The 18,798-nt window shown below is 39.0% G+C and overlaps 2 protein-coding genes across 6 annotated transcripts; both read right to left on the reverse strand.

The window, feature by feature from the left end:
- Nucleotides 1-324: 324 nt before the first annotated feature.
- Nucleotides 325-7,406, reverse strand: trmt6 (tRNA methyltransferase 6 non-catalytic subunit). Its single transcript, XM_062437187.1, has 12 exons — nucleotides 7,128-7,406; nucleotides 6,695-6,825; nucleotides 6,367-6,476; nucleotides 5,564-5,655; nucleotides 5,377-5,460; nucleotides 5,156-5,280; nucleotides 4,831-5,004; nucleotides 3,304-3,461; nucleotides 2,977-3,062; nucleotides 2,139-2,241; nucleotides 1,707-1,793; nucleotides 325-923 (listed from the first exon to the last, which is right to left on the reverse strand). The coding sequence occupies exons 1-12, from the start codon at nucleotides 7,226-7,228 to the stop codon at nucleotides 762-764; spliced, it is 1,413 nt and encodes a 470-aa protein (XP_062293171.1). The 5' UTR covers nucleotides 7,229-7,406; the 3' UTR covers nucleotides 325-761.
- Nucleotides 7,407-10,309: 2,903 nt separating this feature from the next.
- On the reverse strand, nucleotides 10,310-18,002 carry fermt1 (FERM domain containing kindlin 1). Of its 5 annotated transcripts, none has more exons than XM_062437207.1 (15): nucleotides 17,852-18,002; nucleotides 17,098-17,195; nucleotides 16,165-16,300; nucleotides 15,919-16,033; nucleotides 14,411-14,623; nucleotides 14,201-14,303; nucleotides 13,963-14,070; nucleotides 12,794-12,925; nucleotides 12,565-12,614; nucleotides 12,005-12,129; nucleotides 11,461-11,567; nucleotides 11,102-11,326; nucleotides 10,873-10,997; nucleotides 10,632-10,773; nucleotides 10,310-10,483 (listed from the first exon to the last, which is right to left on the reverse strand). In XM_062437207.1, exons 1-15 carry the CDS (start codon nucleotides 18,000-18,002, stop codon nucleotides 10,310-10,312), a joined length of 2,004 nt encoding a protein of 667 aa, XP_062293191.1. The 5 variants fall into 5 exon arrangements, with proteins under 5 accessions (XP_062293191.1, XP_062293193.1, XP_062293192.1 ...); XM_062437209.1 differs by having other exon boundaries at nucleotides 14,411-14,591; nucleotides 15,908-16,033; XM_062437208.1 differs by having other exon boundaries at nucleotides 14,411-14,598; nucleotides 15,903-16,033.
- Nucleotides 18,003-18,798: the final 796 nt, after the last annotated feature.

Below are 18,798 nucleotides of genomic sequence, written 5' to 3' on the forward strand. Positions count from 1 at the left end.
AAAAAAACCTGGAGCCTTGCCAAAAACATTTTATGAACATGTTTATCATTGTATTAGTGATATTTTGATGTTACCAAATTAATCAGCATGGGAATGGTTTTGATGTTTATATATAGTAAGTTATTATTGAAATAATAACATATCTAAAGACAAATGATTCAAATAACTGTTTTGAAGAGTTTGTTCAGTCTGCACTCAATAAAAGGAGTTATTCTGGGACCAAACAAATATCTCTCAAATGATTTCTCGGCAATGAAAAACAAAAGCACACCAGGCTCTTTAGTATTACTTTTTAATTCTGTGCAGATACAGATGCAGCCCACAGTGATGTGGCATTAGCAACTGGATCATATAACAAATGGCACTTTCTGCAGAGGGATAACAAGATTAAAAAAAAAAAAAAAAAAAGTTACAACCTAGAAGCTGGAGAGCATTAACAACAAAGAATATTATTTATGGTTTCAAGGCATGAGACACAAACTTGTCACTTACTCTGAACACACAAAAGATTATTTCAGCACTTCCTTAGGTAACGCATACACTGAAATAAGACAGCCTAAACTGGTTTATAGATTACTCCTCAGCATTACGCCTTCATTGGCACCAATCTGAATAGACTAGACGGGAGAAAATGTTCTGATGAATGCAAACCAGACACTCTGTCTCCTTTATTCCACAAGAGTCAAATCAGCTCAGCAGAAAGGGAATCCCTATAGCCCATTGGTAATGTGCCCTTAAAGATTAGATGCTTCTGCATTTGTTTACACTACAGCGTCTGTCAGTTTCGGTCTCTTTGGCGCTGGTTCCTCAACTCTCTGCGGGCCTGGAGGTTTGGAGCGGTCCGTGGCAATTGTTGTCCCTGAGAGGAGGTAGCCCCCACCCCCACTCATCAGTAGCACAGGATGTGTCCTGTTAGGCAATACCTAGGGACACAACACAGAAATGCAGTCAGGAGACATTAATTCTACAGGAAGGGCATGGAGAAATAACACTTTGCTCCTGAGGGGGAAGGGCTCTTTGACAATTTATTCAAGTGAGCAAACACGTTTGCAGTTGCTGCTTGGTACGCAATACTGAAAGGAGAAAAGCAGGGTAGCCAGTGAGAGCAAAGACTGCAAGAGCCTCAACCAGCACTACTTGAGAGCTGTAACAAATATCTGATTGCAAAGCCACTGATGCTGCCAAAAGAAGATTGATATCACAGATTGAGATGTGGCCTGAGGAGCAACACAAGCTGTAAACAACAATGACATATTATCATCTTTGTGAACATAATTGATAACAGTGGCTTATTTACCCATCAAGCAAATATAGAGAAACATTAATATTTATTTGGAGCTGTGTTTGTGTCCACTTATTGAATGTAATTCCAATATTCACTCTAGTTTTAGCTGTTTCTCTACACCAACTCCTGAGGCAAATATCTGTCTCCTTAGCTGCCAGATTCCCCACTGTGACCACAGGCTGGCTGCTGGCCTCCTATTTGATGTAGTGTACAATGAGTTTATCAGTTTTTTGTTTTTTTTAACTGAGAACTGCTGCCTGATATGTCCCAAAAAATACATCAAAACAGTAAAATTTTGGGCTGTGAAAAAAAAAAACAAGCTGAAAAGACCCATTTCACAGAACACATGGTCATTTGACCCACTATTAGTTAGAGCAGCTTCAAATATACAACTCATAAAACGTGACAGGTTAAAGTTTACCTGGTAATGTCTGAGCCAGGTGTCTGTGAGTCTGAGGTTGACGGTACCGCCCTGTTCCCTGAGTTTGGTGTAGCACTCAATAAGAGGCTGCAGAGATCGAGAGGGAAGAGAAGGAAAAGAGACATTAAGAGAGGGGACTGTGGAGTCAAAGAGTCGTCACACACAGGGATTAATCTGTTTAGCAACATAAGCACAACGGAGGTAACAAGTGCAGGGACGTGATAGGCATTGTAACTCCTTGACACTGACTGTGATGCCTGCTGCAGTAAAGTAATAAGAATGTTTCCCGATGGAGTTCTTAGCAGTAAAAACCGGTGTTCAGAAGCAGCTAATGAGAGATCCATCTGAGATAACTAATTATCCTCAGTCAGTAGGGGACATCAACAGTGTTTCTTTGGTTCATGTAAATACCATTACTCATGATGATCTTACCTCTTTGTATTGGGAGTACACTACAAAAGGCCTGGAGGGTGAGAGGAATTTCAGCAGGCTCATCAGGACTGGACACGGGTGAAAGCGACTGGCTATAACCAACCTGCACATGGGAGACAAAACAGATGATCAAGCAAACTTGTCCAGTATGAAAAACACTGTCAACAGAACACTTTGTTATTGGAAATGTGTAGGTAGGCAATATTGTAATTTAGCTCATCTGTGCTGTATGTGACTGGTGACCAAAAGGCTTAGACATTTAGCACCCTTTGAAGACATTCATTTCATATTTTATGTAGCTGGGTGAGAGTCTGTGAAAGAGGCTGATTTAGGACAGACAGGGAAATTGTGCTCTGTGGTGGTGTTTGTTTATTATATAGCTGTTGTGATATAGTGGAGACCAGGAGGAAAATCAATAAGCTAACTAGATCAATACTTGTACTTTTAGCATGGATGTCACCCTCACAACACTTCATCCATCAATCATAAAGAGGCTATAAAGCAAGTTCTTCATTTTATATGACAGGAAACTGCAAAGCAATCGCTTTGTTCACCTTGAAAGGGGTACAATGTGCCAATCATTGGGTGTAGTCTCAGAGAGAGGCAAATGATTTATTGTGACTTTTATAGAGTGCTTAACTATGTTCTGTCACTAATACTTTAATCAGTTATCAGTTTTTTAATCACTGTAGATCTATTTTATTTGCAGTTGTTCATTTCATGGTACAATTTACAACTGATAAAACAGGGGTTGTAAAGAAAAGAGGCTGATGCCGAAGAGACCAGAGCAGTGCACATTATCAGAGATGTGAAAGTAGGAGCTAAATCTGATACCAACCCGTCTGCATTCCTGCCCTCCAGCAGGGCGGCAGCCGCTGCCAGCTTCTTTCGCTTCTCCTCCAGCTTCACCTTTTTTTCCTGAGCCTAAAAAAACAAACATTCAAGTCAGGACATCGATTGTCTCCCAGATGGTTTGATATTTCTATTTGTACTTTCTTCAAATAAAATGAGAACTTTGTTAGTAATATTCTGACTCTCAAAAGGGTAATTTGTCTTATACAGTTTGTTACTAACATTCTGTCTGGTTCCTGTTAATTAAATATATAAAAGCAAAAAAACACTTCTGAGGAATGTCTTTAGTGAGGTTAGTAAATATCAAACATACTTTGGCTTCTTTGCGTCTCTCCTTCTCTTCTTTTTCCTGGTCCTGGCCATCATCAGTACCGGTGTTTGTCTCCATGCTCTGTTCCTCTGGACTGTCCTGCTGCTTTGCCTCAGGCTGGGTTTGTTCCTCCTCAGCGGCCACATCAGACTGCTTTGAATCTGTGATGTTGGAGGAGACAATCTATTTCAAACGAATGTCTAAATTAAGTGACTTAATTATTTAGTCCATAAATACAATGGATCTAAAAGTCAGAGACCACTAGTCAAGACCCTTCCATTTCGCATTTGTTTCAAATGTAATACTAATTTATTTCATGACAAATGATAATATCAGCTTTACAATTTCAGTGAAAAGCTGAATCTTTGAAAAATCTATATGAATTTTAAAGTATCTTCATATCTTCCTTCTACTATAATGGCAACATGCACTCGAGCTGGCATGGACCCCATAATTATGTGCAAAACCTGATGAACCATGTTATCCCAGCATGACTTCAGTGTTCCGAAGGGCTTCTTGTGATATCACAGACTGCTTGGCTTTCTCAGTCTAAAAATGTCCCCATAAATGTTGGATGGGGTTGAGGTCAAGTGGCTATGGAGCAAAGTCCATAACAGTCAGGACTCCTCGTTCTTCAAGTTAATCTGGCAAAGCACACCTTGTCAGGGTGTAGTCGATTTGGCAGGCTTGAATATTCCCACCACTATGTTTCACTGTCAGTTTGATACTCTGTGATGTCATTCCCTCCCCTGTTCGTCTCATTACGTACACTCTTCTGTTACTGCCTAAATCTCAAATTTATCAATCAATCAATGAACAGGACTTTTTCCCCCCAATAAACAACTATAAAAATGGTAAAGTATTTCTTAGCCCACCCAAAGTGTTTGGCCTTGTTTCCCCGCCTGACAAGTTGTTTAGAAACTGAGAATCTAAGACCACTACAACACAGCCTTCTTTTGATTGTACTTTTGCTTTTCTATCTCTCAGGGAACTACGTTTGATGTATTGATCATTTGATGGGGTTGTCATGTTATTTGCTTAATTGTGCTTTGGATACAACTGATCTGCAAAGCGTTTTAGACTTTCATGCACTGCCCCCTTGAAAATCTTTAGTCTAGCTGTGATGTGGCACTGAGAAAGGCACTCTTCGCTTAGTATAACAATTTGGCTTCTGACGCTTCAACTTAGCACAATGCAATGATCTGCTGGAAACCAGCCAAATTTGCACATCAGGCTTACTTGAACAAGCCTCAAATGAATAGATCAAATCTAGCTGAGTGTTACCTGAACGCAAGGAAATCTGACCTTTTGTACAAGGAGTTAAGTGGGTCAATGCCAAAACTTTGATGAAATTTGATTGCTGACCTAGAAATTGGACAGAATCTAAATATATATTACATATATTCTTCGTTTTCATAACTTTTGTTTTTACATGTTTCTGAATTCTCAAACTTTGTTTATTTCCAAGTTTGTGTGAAAACATTTTTAATGTGGTCACCCCACTGTATATTTTAAAAAGGATGGCCCTACCAGAACTACTGATGTCTTTGGCAGTGGTGTCCAGTGTTCCTGCCAGCAGAGCGTTGACATGGCAGATGGGAAAGTCGTGCAGCATATTGTGAAAATGCGCAGGGAAGCCAAAGCTCTCCACTCCCGCCCGAACTGGCCCACCTCCTGGGTACATTTGGATTACTGAGCCGTAGCCTGGATGAGGAGGTAGGAGAGGGTAATTATACAAAAGGCAGAGGGAAAGGCTTTATTTAGAAAGCACACAAAGAAAAGACACTGTATGAAAAAAAGTTGAACTTTGGTTAAATAAATGAACACTGCTAGCCAGTTCACAGATTGACCTTACCTCCCATTCTATCCATCACAGATCCCAGCACAAGGCCAGCACAAGTCTCAAACACCAAAACTTTGCTGCCAGCGTGGATGTTAGCCAGAGTCAACATCTGGGAGAGTGTGTCATAGCGCAGGTGGCTGCATCACACGGAAACAAATACGTCACACAATCATCCCTTTCTGCTGTATGAAGACAATCTTTCACATACACTGTTAATCCATGTGCTGACTCACCAGATCTTCCCTGGTTCCCGACCATGGTACATCATAGCCAGGATGCGACAGGATGGTTTTAGAATGGTCACTGTATTTTCATACCTGCAACAGCACAAGATGGGAATAACAAATCACACTGATTAAAGCATGCTACATTATTTTAAGGCTAAAATGAATTGATGGATAATAACTGGAGGTGACTCACTTCTTCTTTTTCTTCTTGATGTACTTATCTTGGGCATACTCAGTCTTGTCTCTGAATGTTGAGCTGTTATCTATTAGCTGCTGAATGATTTCCTGTGGAGTACATACACATACTCTCTTAAAAGGTCTTAAAATGAATCATAAGATACTTACACATTAAATACTACACTACCAACTAATCTAGCTTCTGTCACATCTCAGCATTTAATGAGATTATCTAAAGCATGAGGCACCAATGGAAAGACAAAAACAAAACAAAAACAAAAATAAGGCATCTCAAAATATTTTCTAACTTTCTTATCCAGGCTGTGGCCCAAATCTATTAGTTACAACTTTAAAGGGACACCTTAAAAATTTGGCCACACATATATTGCTTTATTTTTGAAAAAGCAACCCAATTTCCTCAAACAGCAAGGCACTGCAGATTTTATCGACCATTTTTAAAACATGGATAAATGGTGCATTTGCACCTGTGAAAGGTGCCTGGTACTATCATCACAACTGGGCCCCGGGTCACAAACGAGTCTTATCTTCTGTAGTTCCCCGGTAGTGGAAAGAGTTGCCAAACTCCATTCAATCTGCATTAAATCAACAGAATCCCTCTTGATCTTAAAGAAAAAGCTAAAGCTTAAGCAGCTTTGCAAATACCACTGCACCTGATGGACTTTTAAACCAAAAAACAATGAATTAATATATGCTTCTATGTGAAATACAGTATATTGCCAGTAAGTTTACAGCATTGACCTGGCATTGTTGCTCTACTTTCCCATTCATGTATGTAATTTGCAAGGGTTACTGCTGTACCTGACCCTTCAGACCTTGCTCTTTGAGCGTCTCAATGTCATCCCGGGTTAGTTTCTGGGATTTCCCATCGTCTAAAATGTTTCTGTTGTCTGTGCCAGCCTCCTTGGCATCTATAAAGAAGAGGAGAAATAGAGTTATCAAAATGAGAGAGTCACAGATTAAGTATTATTTTACATTTTCATACATGGGTCAATGATATAATGATATAATAATGATATAAGGATATTTTTTAATTGCTCATCTTGCCAACCCTTATTTGTCACTGACCCTCATATAGCCTGAAAAATGAATGTGAGTGATGTGTGGCTTTAAGGAGCAGGCTACACACCTGAGGAGCTATCTGTGCTCTTGCGTGCTTGAGGCTGCAGGGTCCCTCCAGACACAATCTCAAAGGTAGTGCTGTACAGATGGCCCACCGCATTGTCCAGGAAGAACCACTGCTTCTCAAAGATCACCTTCCTGTGAGTTCACCACACCAAACAAAACCAAAAGTGATGGGCCTTATCATATCAGAGCCACCATGAACGTATGCAACAACACATAAACGTTGCAACACTTATTTAACCTCTCTAAAAGGTACATTAATGTTTCTTAAGCGATGAGAGAGAGAGTGAAATCAATTAGCAACTTCAAAATGTATCACAGGTGAGATGGGTTAGGTTTAGCTAGCAACTGTTTGTTGCTCTCGTATAATAAAATAACAATAACTGGAATGAAGGGTTGGTTATTCATAACACATATTCTACCATGTTTTTACTTACTTTCTCGTTTGTATTTGCACAGCTTTATAGATATCTCCCCGTTTCAATACAACGTAGTCGCCCTCTTTAATTCTGTACTCTTCGTCTCCGTTGTCCGCCATAATAGGGCAGATAAACCAGCTCAATAGTCGACTGCGAGATGACTGTCACCTTTAGCAAAGTGTACAAGAGTCGCCGTTGATAAGGCACGGTTAAAAAAGGCACTTCACCTCCCTGAAGTAAAAGCAAAATACGATAAATCGCTATTCCCACGTGTTAGCTTGCATGTCAGTAGCTTCCCGGGACGACTAAACGAAAGCAGAGCGGAGACAGTTACCGTAGTCGTCCGTGATTGGCTGGAAAGCGCAGCGCTGTGCGTTTCTAGCCAATAGAAGCTAAGTGCGATGATTCTGAGTGTAAAGCGTAGATTTCAGAGTTATCGATGGGCTTGACTTCAATTCAATCAAAATCTTAAAACATTGCATTAGATAAATCTACAAGAGAGAGGGGGCGCTAAGAACAGAGATTTGAGTTTACCCAACGGGAGATAATGGTTTTACTGAGATGTAACTAGTTATCTATAGTTATGAATTAAAGTACTATTTAAATGTAATAAATAATGTAACTATTTCAATTACTGAATCATAGTGATGTGACTTCTTAATTATTGATTACTTTTTGATCACTTTTCTAATTTTGTAATGAATCCACTCTTAGGGTATTAACCTTATATACAGTCTATGGTATTAACCCGCCAATATCTAAGTTCAGGTGTTTTTCATGGATACTGACATGATTTATAAGGGAGATAATTTCTTATAAAGCAATATCTATCTCTAATTTGAAAATATACATGAACTAATTGCATTAGTTCATGTAGATTTTGTAATATGAAATAAAGATATTTTATGAAATAAGTCAAAAGTCTGGTGTGGGCTTAATTAGTACTGTGACACCATTTAAGCCCATGTGTGCTCCAAATAAGGTCTACGTCATGATTTATTTACAATATATATTGATTTCAAAGAATTAAAAACAGTAATATATGTATTCAGTAAATGTTACATATTTAAAAATGGGGGGGGGGGGGATTTGCTCCTCCTGAGCAAATCCTTTAAGGTCTGTCTTCAGATATTGCCCCATTTTTAATCATCAACATGTTTATAAGTAACTGTAATTTAATTAAATATTTTTTCCCCAGTAACTGTAGATTACAGTTACATTTAACTACAAGTAACTAGTTACTCACACTGGGTACCAGGCATGGGTGGAAGCATGGTAAAAGAGGGAACAGGTACACAGGTGTGGTGGATATCCCATGTTTGCCATGTTACATGGTAAACATGTCACTGTATCTTGCATACAAAATCCAGAGGATATTTGCCAAGTTTTTCTTGGTTAACTGATATGAAATCTGAAGTCATACTTAACAGTAGAAGTTGAACATCCAAATGAGGAAATGTAGTATATTTCCATTCCAGGGTTTTCATTGTTTGGGTCAATTAAACTGATTTATTGTATACATGATATGATATATGATATCTGAGAGGACACATTATCCTAATATATCTCACATATACTGTTACTCTACAATTAATCTGTCAAATAAATGAAATGTATTGCAAAGTATACAATTATTTAAGATTTTGAAAATTTTAACAAAGTGCGGGGTACATGAAGCGTCAAGTCATTTTGACTCGGTTTTCTCGTTGTCAATACTTGCCTTTAGATTCTTGTGTGGTACATTTCTGAACCATATGTCGAATGTAAACTGGATTTTATGTCAATGAATACACTAAATGCTTATCTATCAACATGGGAGCTACTGCCGAATTGCATTTCAGTTAACAGTTTATAGGGTGCATACATGGCAGATGTGTGACTATGTCATCATCCTGCTTGGGTGGATGCATTTCATGTCCCACTGTGGGGCTGCAATCTGGTGTTTTATAACTGCTTTTAAACAGTGTGCCAACTCCACCTGCCCACCAGTAGTGTATAGCAGTGTGGCTGTTGAAAGAGCAAACAGAGAACATCATGCACTGCACAAGAAATTAGGTAATGAACTGGACAAATTGACATAAATGATGCAACCTGAGAGACATAGTTAGTAAGTAGCAAATCTCAGCTAAAAGTCATTATATCCAAACCCAGTAGCTAAATTATAGTGTTAGTGTCAGCCTGTTCATTGTGGGTTCAATGTGTCAAATGTCATGACTACAATTCAGTACAGGGCAATGAATACACTGACGTAATTTAATATAAACAGTATTTACTGATGTCTTGCAATGAGATTACAAATACAAAAGTTCAGTCACCATGAAGAGTTGAAATAGTAATTAAAGTATCAGAATTGCAGCTGATCTAGAGGTTTCTCAGCACTAAGAAAGTCTTAAGGTATTTTCTGAAGCTTTCAGGGTTTCTGTAAGCAGACTGTATAAACCACAGATTGTCTAAAGTAGTATTTTTTTAAGTCCTTCATGAATCCAAGACATCCTCAAGGGTGCTGTATAACGTATGAAAGGCTGTATAAGAATTCTATAAAGTAGCAGTCAAGTATAACATTTCCATGTCACATAAATAAACACTGTATGTTTACCATGAATTTTGTGTTCTTCAAGCGTAGAATATAATATTTTTGACATTAAATTTCATCCTTGCAAGCAACAAAGCTAAACTCCTTTAAAGTCAGTTTTTTTTACCATGTGTTAAAACTCAGTGCTGTTTGTGTTACAGCAGATGAACAAATGTAAGACAATGTGTGAAATATAAAAACACCCTTTATTTTTTACAAAAGGCTTTTCAGTGTGAGACATCTTTTCACCTTGTGTAATTGTAAAAAACTTTTTTGTGTAAAAAAGTGTAATTCTTTTACAAATTCATACATGTTCATTTGATTCATGTTTTGAGAGATCTTGACTTCATATTTACATCAACACTATGACTTTGGTTTTAGTGCAGATTACACTGGTATAACGGTTTACAGTAAGATAAATAATGACAAAAATATTGATGATATTGTTGTTTGAGTGATAATGCAGAATTTCTGTGATTGTGGATCATCACATTTTCTTCGGCAGTGATTTGCTCAGTGTTTTGGGTTAAGCCTGCGACAGTAGATGAATGTTGTTCTTTCACATTGTAACATGCATGTAAAAAAAAAAGACAGAAATGCTATAAGAAGCACAAGCTCATGTGTTAGCTCATTCTTGGCCTCCAGTAAGTTTATGGAAAAGTTCGTCATCTAGCGTCTCGTTCTGGTCTTTAGATCGTGTGGAGAGAAAGATGTAACCGCCAATGAACTCATGGACCACCTTGCAGTCACAGCTCAAACAGCAGAAGGCTATTGTCACATTCTGGTCGAACTCTATGGTCACCTGAAATAAAACACAACAGATAAATCACTAAAACTGTAATAGATAACACAGAAACAATGTTGTTTCTCATCCAATCCACCGTAATATCTGAACAAAGAAGAAGGAGAAGACAGCTGACATCATAACATATAGCGCAATAATCCCTCACCTGTCTTATCTCCCAGTTGACGTTCCACTGTTTCATATTGGCGAACCTCCATGTGGTGACAGGCAGGCCAGAGGACATGTCAAGACGAATCAGACGGTTATATGAGATCCCAAGAATCTCATCCTTCTTACCGCCTTTAAATCTGGAACACATAAAAAGAGAGAACCTCTCAAAATTCATGAATAATATGGTGGTGATTCACCAGTTGTACATGTATTATATTTAAATATATGCAACATACCTGACAATGTAGTAGTTGATACCAAACTCTGGGAGTGACTGCCAGGCCTGAATGAAGCGCATCTTGGCCTCCATTAGGGACAGCCGTGCAATGTTCTGATGGGCCTCCAGGATTCGTGCTGTCAGCTTTTAAAAAATCACCAGGGGCAGATTTAGAGAATATATTTAGTGATGTAACACTGATGCTGTTGGCAATGTCAAGTATGTTTGCACGTAGCCTTTCGACAGACCTGTTTGGTCTTGTGCTTCTTGGCGTAGCGTGGAGAAACAAAACATTCAGCATTCATCTCCATAGCATCAAGGTCGGGTGCTGCTTGGCCAGGAGGGGGTGCCAAGCTCTTCATTTGCAGGAACGACTGGATGTTTTTCACTTCTGACTTGTAGGAGCTGTAGGCCATTGTTTTACCTTTGGAGGCTAGGATACATGCTGCCTTCCACTTTGCATACTGTGTTTCCTGCAGAAAAATAAAATCACAGTGCAGTAAGAAATTAGCCCTGCGCATACATTTGAGGAAATTGAAAGGAGGAAAAATTGCTTGTTAGAACAGGAGAATACACATAAGCATGCAGATGAGTAGATGGGCCTTACATTGTCACATCGGATGTACACCTCATTCATCCCATCAGCAACTGGGAGCAGGAGCTTGATGCCAAACTTCTTATCTGTGACATTGACGTCAGGGACTACCTCACAGCCTGTCAAGTGAACAGGAGGATAATACTATAAGTGACTTGAGCATCAGAAGCACTGCAGCAAGATACAGTAGATCTGCTGGTATTACCACAGAAAGTTATTATTGTGATATTGTAGCTTAAACAAGAACACAACTGAATTTGATGCTAGTTTGGATAATGCTTTTTCCTAATGACCAATAACACGAGGGAGCAGTTTGTCTCACCTATTTACAGTATTATGTTTAAAGTTTGCATATGCACCTCCATATCTAAATGTACATTCATATAACATTCCCTTTATTACAATAATATCTTGTTTTCTGTAGTTTGTAGAGAATGGCTCATGCTCACTGAGCCGCTCAAAGACATAATAAAACATCATGGGAATGCTTAAATTTAGTGTTATTCTTCAGTAATGCAGCACACATTAAACAGTGTTTTTCACATCAGTCCCTGACCTCGAAGGTGAAACTGCTCTATGGGTTCCCCGTTGGACACCTCCTTGTTCTTGTAGTAGGAGATGGTGGTGTCCTTGAATACAAACCAGTACTCTTTGTAAGGCCGGAGTGTTAGTCTTTTCGGTCTGAGTTAAGACAGAAAAAAAAGGAAAAAAAACAATCATTGTTTTTGTTTGCAATGCAGTCTGTGATCTTATCTGAGTATAGGGCAGGCGACAAGGGGGGTTATGAGGCAAATTGAAAAAAAAGCACAGGCTACATATTCAGAGTGTGAGCTGCTCAACACAAGAATATTTTGCCTTTTCGGGTTGTCTCTTATGATTAAATATCAGCTAGCCTAGAGGCTGTAGTAAGATAAAAAGCAAAAACCAGACACACAGTACAAATAACAATCTATTTGTATAGAAGAATGTTTCTCCCCTCTCCCATAAATCATTAAAATGATTTCGCAAACCACTAAATTAGGCAAAAGTTTAGTGTCTGTACACCAATTGTAATTAACAATAGCATATTCTGACTTAATAGGATAGATACAGTATAATGCACAAAGGTGGGTTTACCTAAACAGCCGGAGGGAATCTGCCAGCTCTGGAATGTCTGTAATGTCTTCCTGGGGGCGGGACAAACAACTGTCAATTATCCCATGTCCTCTCGTGACATCACCATGTTGAGACATGCAATCAGCAGAGGCCTACTTATCAACTCCAACTTAAAAACAGGTGTTCTACTGTAACAGGCCTGAAAACCTTTAAAATTACAGTCAATATTCAGTCCAAAAAATATGTTTACCAGAATTCTGTCTGTGAGTCCGCCTTCAAGTGTCACCTCCAGGTTGGATAGGGCAGCCTCTACTTCATCTATTTCTGGTTCGTTAGAGTGGTCCAGTGGCTCACTTGACATTGTCAGTTTACAAATGTGATACTGAAAAAAAAAATGATAAAGAAAACTCTCAACTTAATTTCCTAATAGCAATGATCAAATATTTAGTTTTGCAAGTAAATAGTATAAGTCATAATGATGTTCTCCAAAATGACTTAAGAGGTTATGCAAGGGTGGGATGCGTCACAGGAAGGTTTGAGCACAGTCCTGTGTGCCAGCCATCGCACCCAATGTGTAGGTGAGTGTAACACTAATCTCCTTTTGAATCACTGGGACTTCTGAATCACTGACCCAACGGTTGCTAAATAACAGATGAATGTCCAGAGATGAAATGCCTCAGCTGAAACTTTCCAGCCATTATCATTACTTCCTTTCGGTAAATTTATCAGATGGGGAGCTTGAATTCTTACAATACTGCTTTTCCCTCTAGTCAGTCTTTCTCCTAATACCTGTCTTTCTATGACTCCGCCTATACTTCCCCATCCTCCCTCTCCATGGGGATTTTCCTCGTGTCCTGACACGTCCTCATATGGATTTAAACACCAAACCTTCTTGCCTGGATGGATAATATTCTGAGCTTCCAGACACAGATACTGTATACTTAAAGCTAAAATGGTCCACATTACTCTTCCCCCAGAGAATTGTGGTTCATGATTACAAGACAGTTTAAATCAGGATTTTTATAATTAGTACCATAAGCAAGTTTAGTCCTGAAAATTGTTTAGCTTTCATCACAATGTGTATTAAATGTAAATTCATGATTTACATATGTGTCACCAGTTTCATCGTTCTGAAAGGCCAGTTTATAACAGTTCTCCAGTTATACATTTATAATGGACTTTGTAGAGTTATGATTAGATGAAACAGTGGGTTAGTGGTTAGCCCTGACACAGCATAGCAGGAAGGCCTTAGTGAAGTGAAGTGGCTTCTGCTGGTTCTTGTGTTACACTTAAAACATAATATAAAGGTATGGAACTATTGTTTATAAGACAGATATATCTACAGATTATCTAGAAAACCATGTCTCCATCTGAAACACATACAGCACCTTATATGCCTTTCATAAGTGTGATGTTTACCTGTAGTGAAGCAAACATCAGCATTTCTTCATCAGTGCAATCTATCTCCTCAAGCAGGACGGACCAGCGAGCTTGTTCATACAGCTGGGTTATCCTGACACCATCATACTAAAACACACAAAACAAAGTCCACATACACTCAGATTTAGTTCAACAGCTTCCAACCAGGCCTGCAGTTATTTCATAGGCTTTAAAGTGAAGATTTTTTTTTGTCAAGGATCAATTTTGTGTGTCTTACTTTAGGGTTGAGGTCGAAGAAGACATTGTACTTAAAGCGCAACAATAGCTTGTCTTCATATTGAATGTCTTGCTCCATAAGAGAACGAGATGAGTCCAACCACCTGTAAATCACAACCAGACAGATGAGCTGTGGATAGAAATATCATCCAAAAAGTATACAGCTGCCAGCTATTAATCAAGAGTAAATAAAGTTAATTTCAACATCTACCCTGCATTGTTGATTGCTTTGTCCACCAGTGACAGCGGCTGGTATATCTTGGCCAGCTCAGCAGGTGGTAAGTTGGGCAGGCATTCAGCTAAAGGGTTTTCTCCAAACCAAAGGCTCGTGGCAGACACTGGCATCCCGTTCTCAGGGTCGTAGGTTGCTGTCATGGTCTTACTGTACATGGCTTGTTTGTGAATAATGAAGGATTTGTCATTAAAATAGAGTTTCCCAAAAAGATTCAGCATATCTTCATATTAACATGGAATTGTAAGATACTGTAAGTGGAAATGCATTTCAAAGATAAGTCTCCTGTAAAATGGCATAGGAGGAGTCAGAGTCTGAAAAGAGGCAACAGATACATGAGAAGTTTGACAGAAAAGTTAAAACTCTTGAAAACAAACAGCTCCAAATTATAACTTGCCATTAAAGAAGGCAGATATCACATTTTTAATTAGAATAAATGCTGGTGTGGTATTTGCACTGGATATTCACAGGGCAAAGAAGTGTGGATGTGGTTGTGTGCGCGTGTGAGTGCGAGTGCACAAAAGAGTGTGTTAGGGAAATCCTTAAGAACATGGCAGCATACTGAACAATTCTTTCAGATCTCATTGATGAAAACTTTGGTCTGTCATATCTCAGGAGCATGATATGTAGATGCTCCTCATTTCTTCTCCTCCTGCTCCAGCAAAAGTAACTGCTATATCCAGCCCTAATGGGGATACCCATTAAGGCTGGATAATAAAATGAATTCACTGAATTACTGATGTTATGAATCTCCTACTGACAGTGATTTACTCACATCACACTTTTCAATAAATAAATTCAGCAAATCTCATTAATAACAAAAACGTAATTAAACTGAGAACGTCAACAACAATCAGTTATATTAAGCTAGAAGTTTAAACACCCAATCAGCCCACAGTCCAGTCCAGTAGAATCTTTAACTCATTATACTGTGATTCATCAGCACAAAGAAATCAGAACTGAACCAACATGAAGAAGGAAATATTACGCAGTGATGTATTAAAAAACAGTTTATCATTCAAATGTACTGTGAGATAAATGTTAGGTCATATTGTCAAGCCCAAAGCATTTCTATCATGCTTTAACATCAATAGCCTTGCTAGCTTCAAAGTATTTCTAAATGAATTAGATTATTCGAACATTTTCACAGCAGACAATTTGACTTATCATAGCAGGAGAAGCACAGGAGGGACTAATAACCTTAACAATGCCTATGATCCAGCAATCAATACAATGCAAACTGTGATTTGACAGTTTACCTTGTAATAGAAGAACTGATACCTTAGTTTTTATTACTGATATGGATTTCTCATCATGTTGCGCTCCATCAAATGCATTATTTCTTGTCAGCATTTGAGTATTAGCCTGAATCTTTTCGGAGATGCCACAGATTGCTTTTGACATATTATTAGGTGCTGCTGTGCTGTGAATTTTTTTTGTGGTCATGTTAAGAAACAGGTATGTATTTCATAGTACCTGATCCTCCGGGCAATTCGATGTCCCATATGTCATGCTGTACAGAGTTCTTGTCTTTCTTCTTCTTCTTCTTGGAGGGATCATCTGGAGGCTTCAGTAGGGACAGTTCCTCTGGCCTCCTGATGTCTGAGATGGAACAAATATGAGAAAGTGCGAGCGATCAGGATGGACATATCAAGGATATTTCACACAAAGTCATAACAACAGCAGCAAGGGCAGATGGGGCACTGTAATCAAGTGGAACAGGAGACACTTACTGAGTATTTGACAGATCTCTGCCACGGTCTTGAAGACGACACAGGAGAAGCTGACAGTCATCTTGATGGTTTTCATATTGGGGAGCTGCAGCAACAGGGGTTTGTGCTGGGGTGTGTAGCGCAGGTCAGCGTCCGCCTGTGTAGGAAATTGTTTTTAAATCATATGAACTACACTTCTTTATTGTGCTGGTTTGTGCTGGCTTTCCCTGTCACTTTATGCTAGTTGTTTTTCATTTGGTATCATGTAGGAATGATTTGTGAAATGTATGCACAAAGGGTATATGAAGTGTAAAGTGATATATCATGTCTTACCAATAATGCACATACGCTGTAGATAATGTACACCTACAATAGAAGTAAGCCTATTTTACAGGGGGAATTTTGACACATTAAAATACTTGTGTCTCTATTTAAAGTAAACCCAACCCACAGCTATTTGTTTTCTTCATATGAGGAAATAGGCAACAGTATGTCAACACTGGCTGAACCACTACTCTAAATAGTAACTGCATTGCTCTAATTTAGTCTCCCTAATTAGTCTGCACAAAGAATTTGGTTTGTAACAGTGAGATCTTCAGCAGAATTTAAAAAAACCCAAAACCGTTCTTCAGACTAGAACAATGCCTGGTTGTACAACTTGCATTTTTGCATTTGAATGATAGACACAATAGATGTTTCTGGATGGGCTGAGGAGGTTAATAAATAACAAATAACAGTCTGCTAGGGTGAGGATATGATTTTACATAGCACCTTGCTAGGGTGACACACACAATCAGCCAGAATTAAACTCTGAATTTAATTATTATGGCTTTGACTGGAGAATGCTACTGTGCTATGTGAACTTAAATCAATTTCCATCTTTCTAGGAATACATTTAATGGGAAACTGTGTATGTTTTGGATGTTGAAATGATCAATTTAGCATCCATAATACCTGAACTCCATATTTGTCCAATGTCCAGTGGGTCTTCAGCAGCCAGCATTTCCTCTGTTCCCACCACAGGGCATGATCTGACCAGTCCTGAGGGGCCTCTGCAGACAGACAGATTAAGTAAAACATATAACTACTATATTACTGCAATATGGCAAGTTTGAAGAGTAGTTCACACCCAATGTTATTGCCCATATTAAGTTTAAAGGGCCTTAAGTTAGAGCATTCTTTCTTATTCATATTTCTTCATAATTCTACAACAACTACTGCTACCGAGACTTTGTGTACACACTGTGTGGGTGGCTGAGCATGATTCAAGTGTGGTTTTATGAGTCTACCTGACATCATGTTGTTATACTGGGCTGAAATCTGTCTGTTGATGACAAGCTATTTAGTCATCTATTATGTCCTTGCTGCCTTCAGATTAACTCCTCCAGGTTGTCGGCGAATTGCATCAGGCACTTTTTGAACTTTGGCCCCTGGAGCAACACATGTAGTGAAACAATGGCACTGCAGTGCAGAAAACTGCCAGGCAAACAAGGGTGTGGCTTGACTAAATTACAGACTCGCTATGCAGCAGAGGGAGTTCCAAGTACAAAACAAAGTCAGATAGATTAAAGATTTTTTTTACCAGGTAATCAAACCGTAATGGATTCCTTTTAATGTAAGCTTTATAGTTTTGGTGCCATACTCAAGGATACTTAAATGAAAGGATACACACTGTAGACAGGCTGCACAAGGAAATATTTGTACTTACTGATCTTCTCCACCAGCTTAAGCATGAGGCCCCCAATGTGCAAATCGCCCTTCACCCTCAGTTTAAATCTCATAGATTCATCTCCATCTTTTTGATCCACATGCACGGACAGCTCCCATGATGTGTCTCCATACTCTGCAGCTGTGATCATGGCCCTGTCACAAAAAATAGAGGTGAGGCAGTAGATAGATTAAAAAAACTAGGTTTTGATATCCCCATCCCCAAAGGAACACTGCAATCAATATCAGAGAGAAAAACCTACTGTCTCTAATTAGACACATTGTGGGGAAATTCCACTAAAATATGTTGATTCCTTTCTTGCTTTCCTTTGTTTTGAAGATTAGGAAACATCTGGGATTAAAACATGAGTCAGCAGATCAAGTGCTTCTCATCTACATCCCGTGGGAACATCCAAATTAACATGGCCAGCAGTTAACAAACACATATTGCTCAATGTTTCTTTTGTAAGTGGCCACAAATGGAAATCATTTTCACATTGCTTCCTCTGCAGTGTCTCTGCAATGATACTGCAGCCCCCTAAGTACTCCTCTCAGCCAATACATTTATAAATAAGATATCAGCAAGCACACAGGCTAGCAGATGCACCGGCTGGTGCCAGCAGGAAAAAGAGATGGGACTACACAGCAAACAGTAAACACAGCAGACACGACACAGCTGTAGGGCTCACAGAAAGGCACAGGTACGGTGGAGGATTGTTGCATTAAAATTTTGACAAAGAGTGGAAGGGATTAAAAGGCATCAGTCAGGTAGGAAAGGATAGAGGAGGGGAGGAGGAGGATAAGTAGGATGAGGGGGGTGGTAGCTGTGGAATGTGTGACGAGCAGGGACACGAATCTGGTGCAGGAGAGCCCACGTTAAGACAACAATCTCCACATACTGCACCAATCTCCCTTCATTCAACATTTGAAAATTTGGCGAAAAAAGAG

Source organism: Scomber scombrus, chromosome 17 (assembly GCF_963691925.1).
Source record: "Scomber scombrus chromosome 17, fScoSco1.1, whole genome shotgun sequence".
Classification (NCBI taxonomy): domain Eukaryota; kingdom Metazoa; phylum Chordata; class Actinopteri; order Scombriformes; family Scombridae; genus Scomber; species Scomber scombrus.

Coding starts and splice junctions, on each gene's coding strand:
- trmt6 (XM_062437187.1), bottom strand. CDS start 7,228: ATGGCGGACAACGGAGACGAAGAGTACAGAATTAAAGAGGGCGACTAC. Junction 6,826..7,127: donor GTGCAAATACAAACGAGAAA/GTAAGTAAAAAC, acceptor GTGAACTCACAG/GAAGGTGATCTTTGAGAAGC. Junction 6,477..6,694: donor GAGCACAGATAGCTCCTCAG/GTGTGTAGCCTG, acceptor TCTTCTTTATAG/ATGCCAAGGAGGCTGGCACA.
- fermt1 (XM_062437205.1), bottom strand. CDS start 18,002: ATGATCACAGCTGCAGAGTATGGAGACACATCATGGGAGCTGTCCGTG. Junction 11,568..12,004: donor AGAGCAGTTTCACCTTCGAG/GTCAGGGACTGA, acceptor TTCACTTGACAG/GCTGTGAGGTAGTCCCTGAC. Junction 10,484..10,631: donor TCAACTGGGAGATAAGACAG/GTGAGGGATTAT, acceptor GTTTTATTTCAG/GTGACCATAGAGTTCGACCA.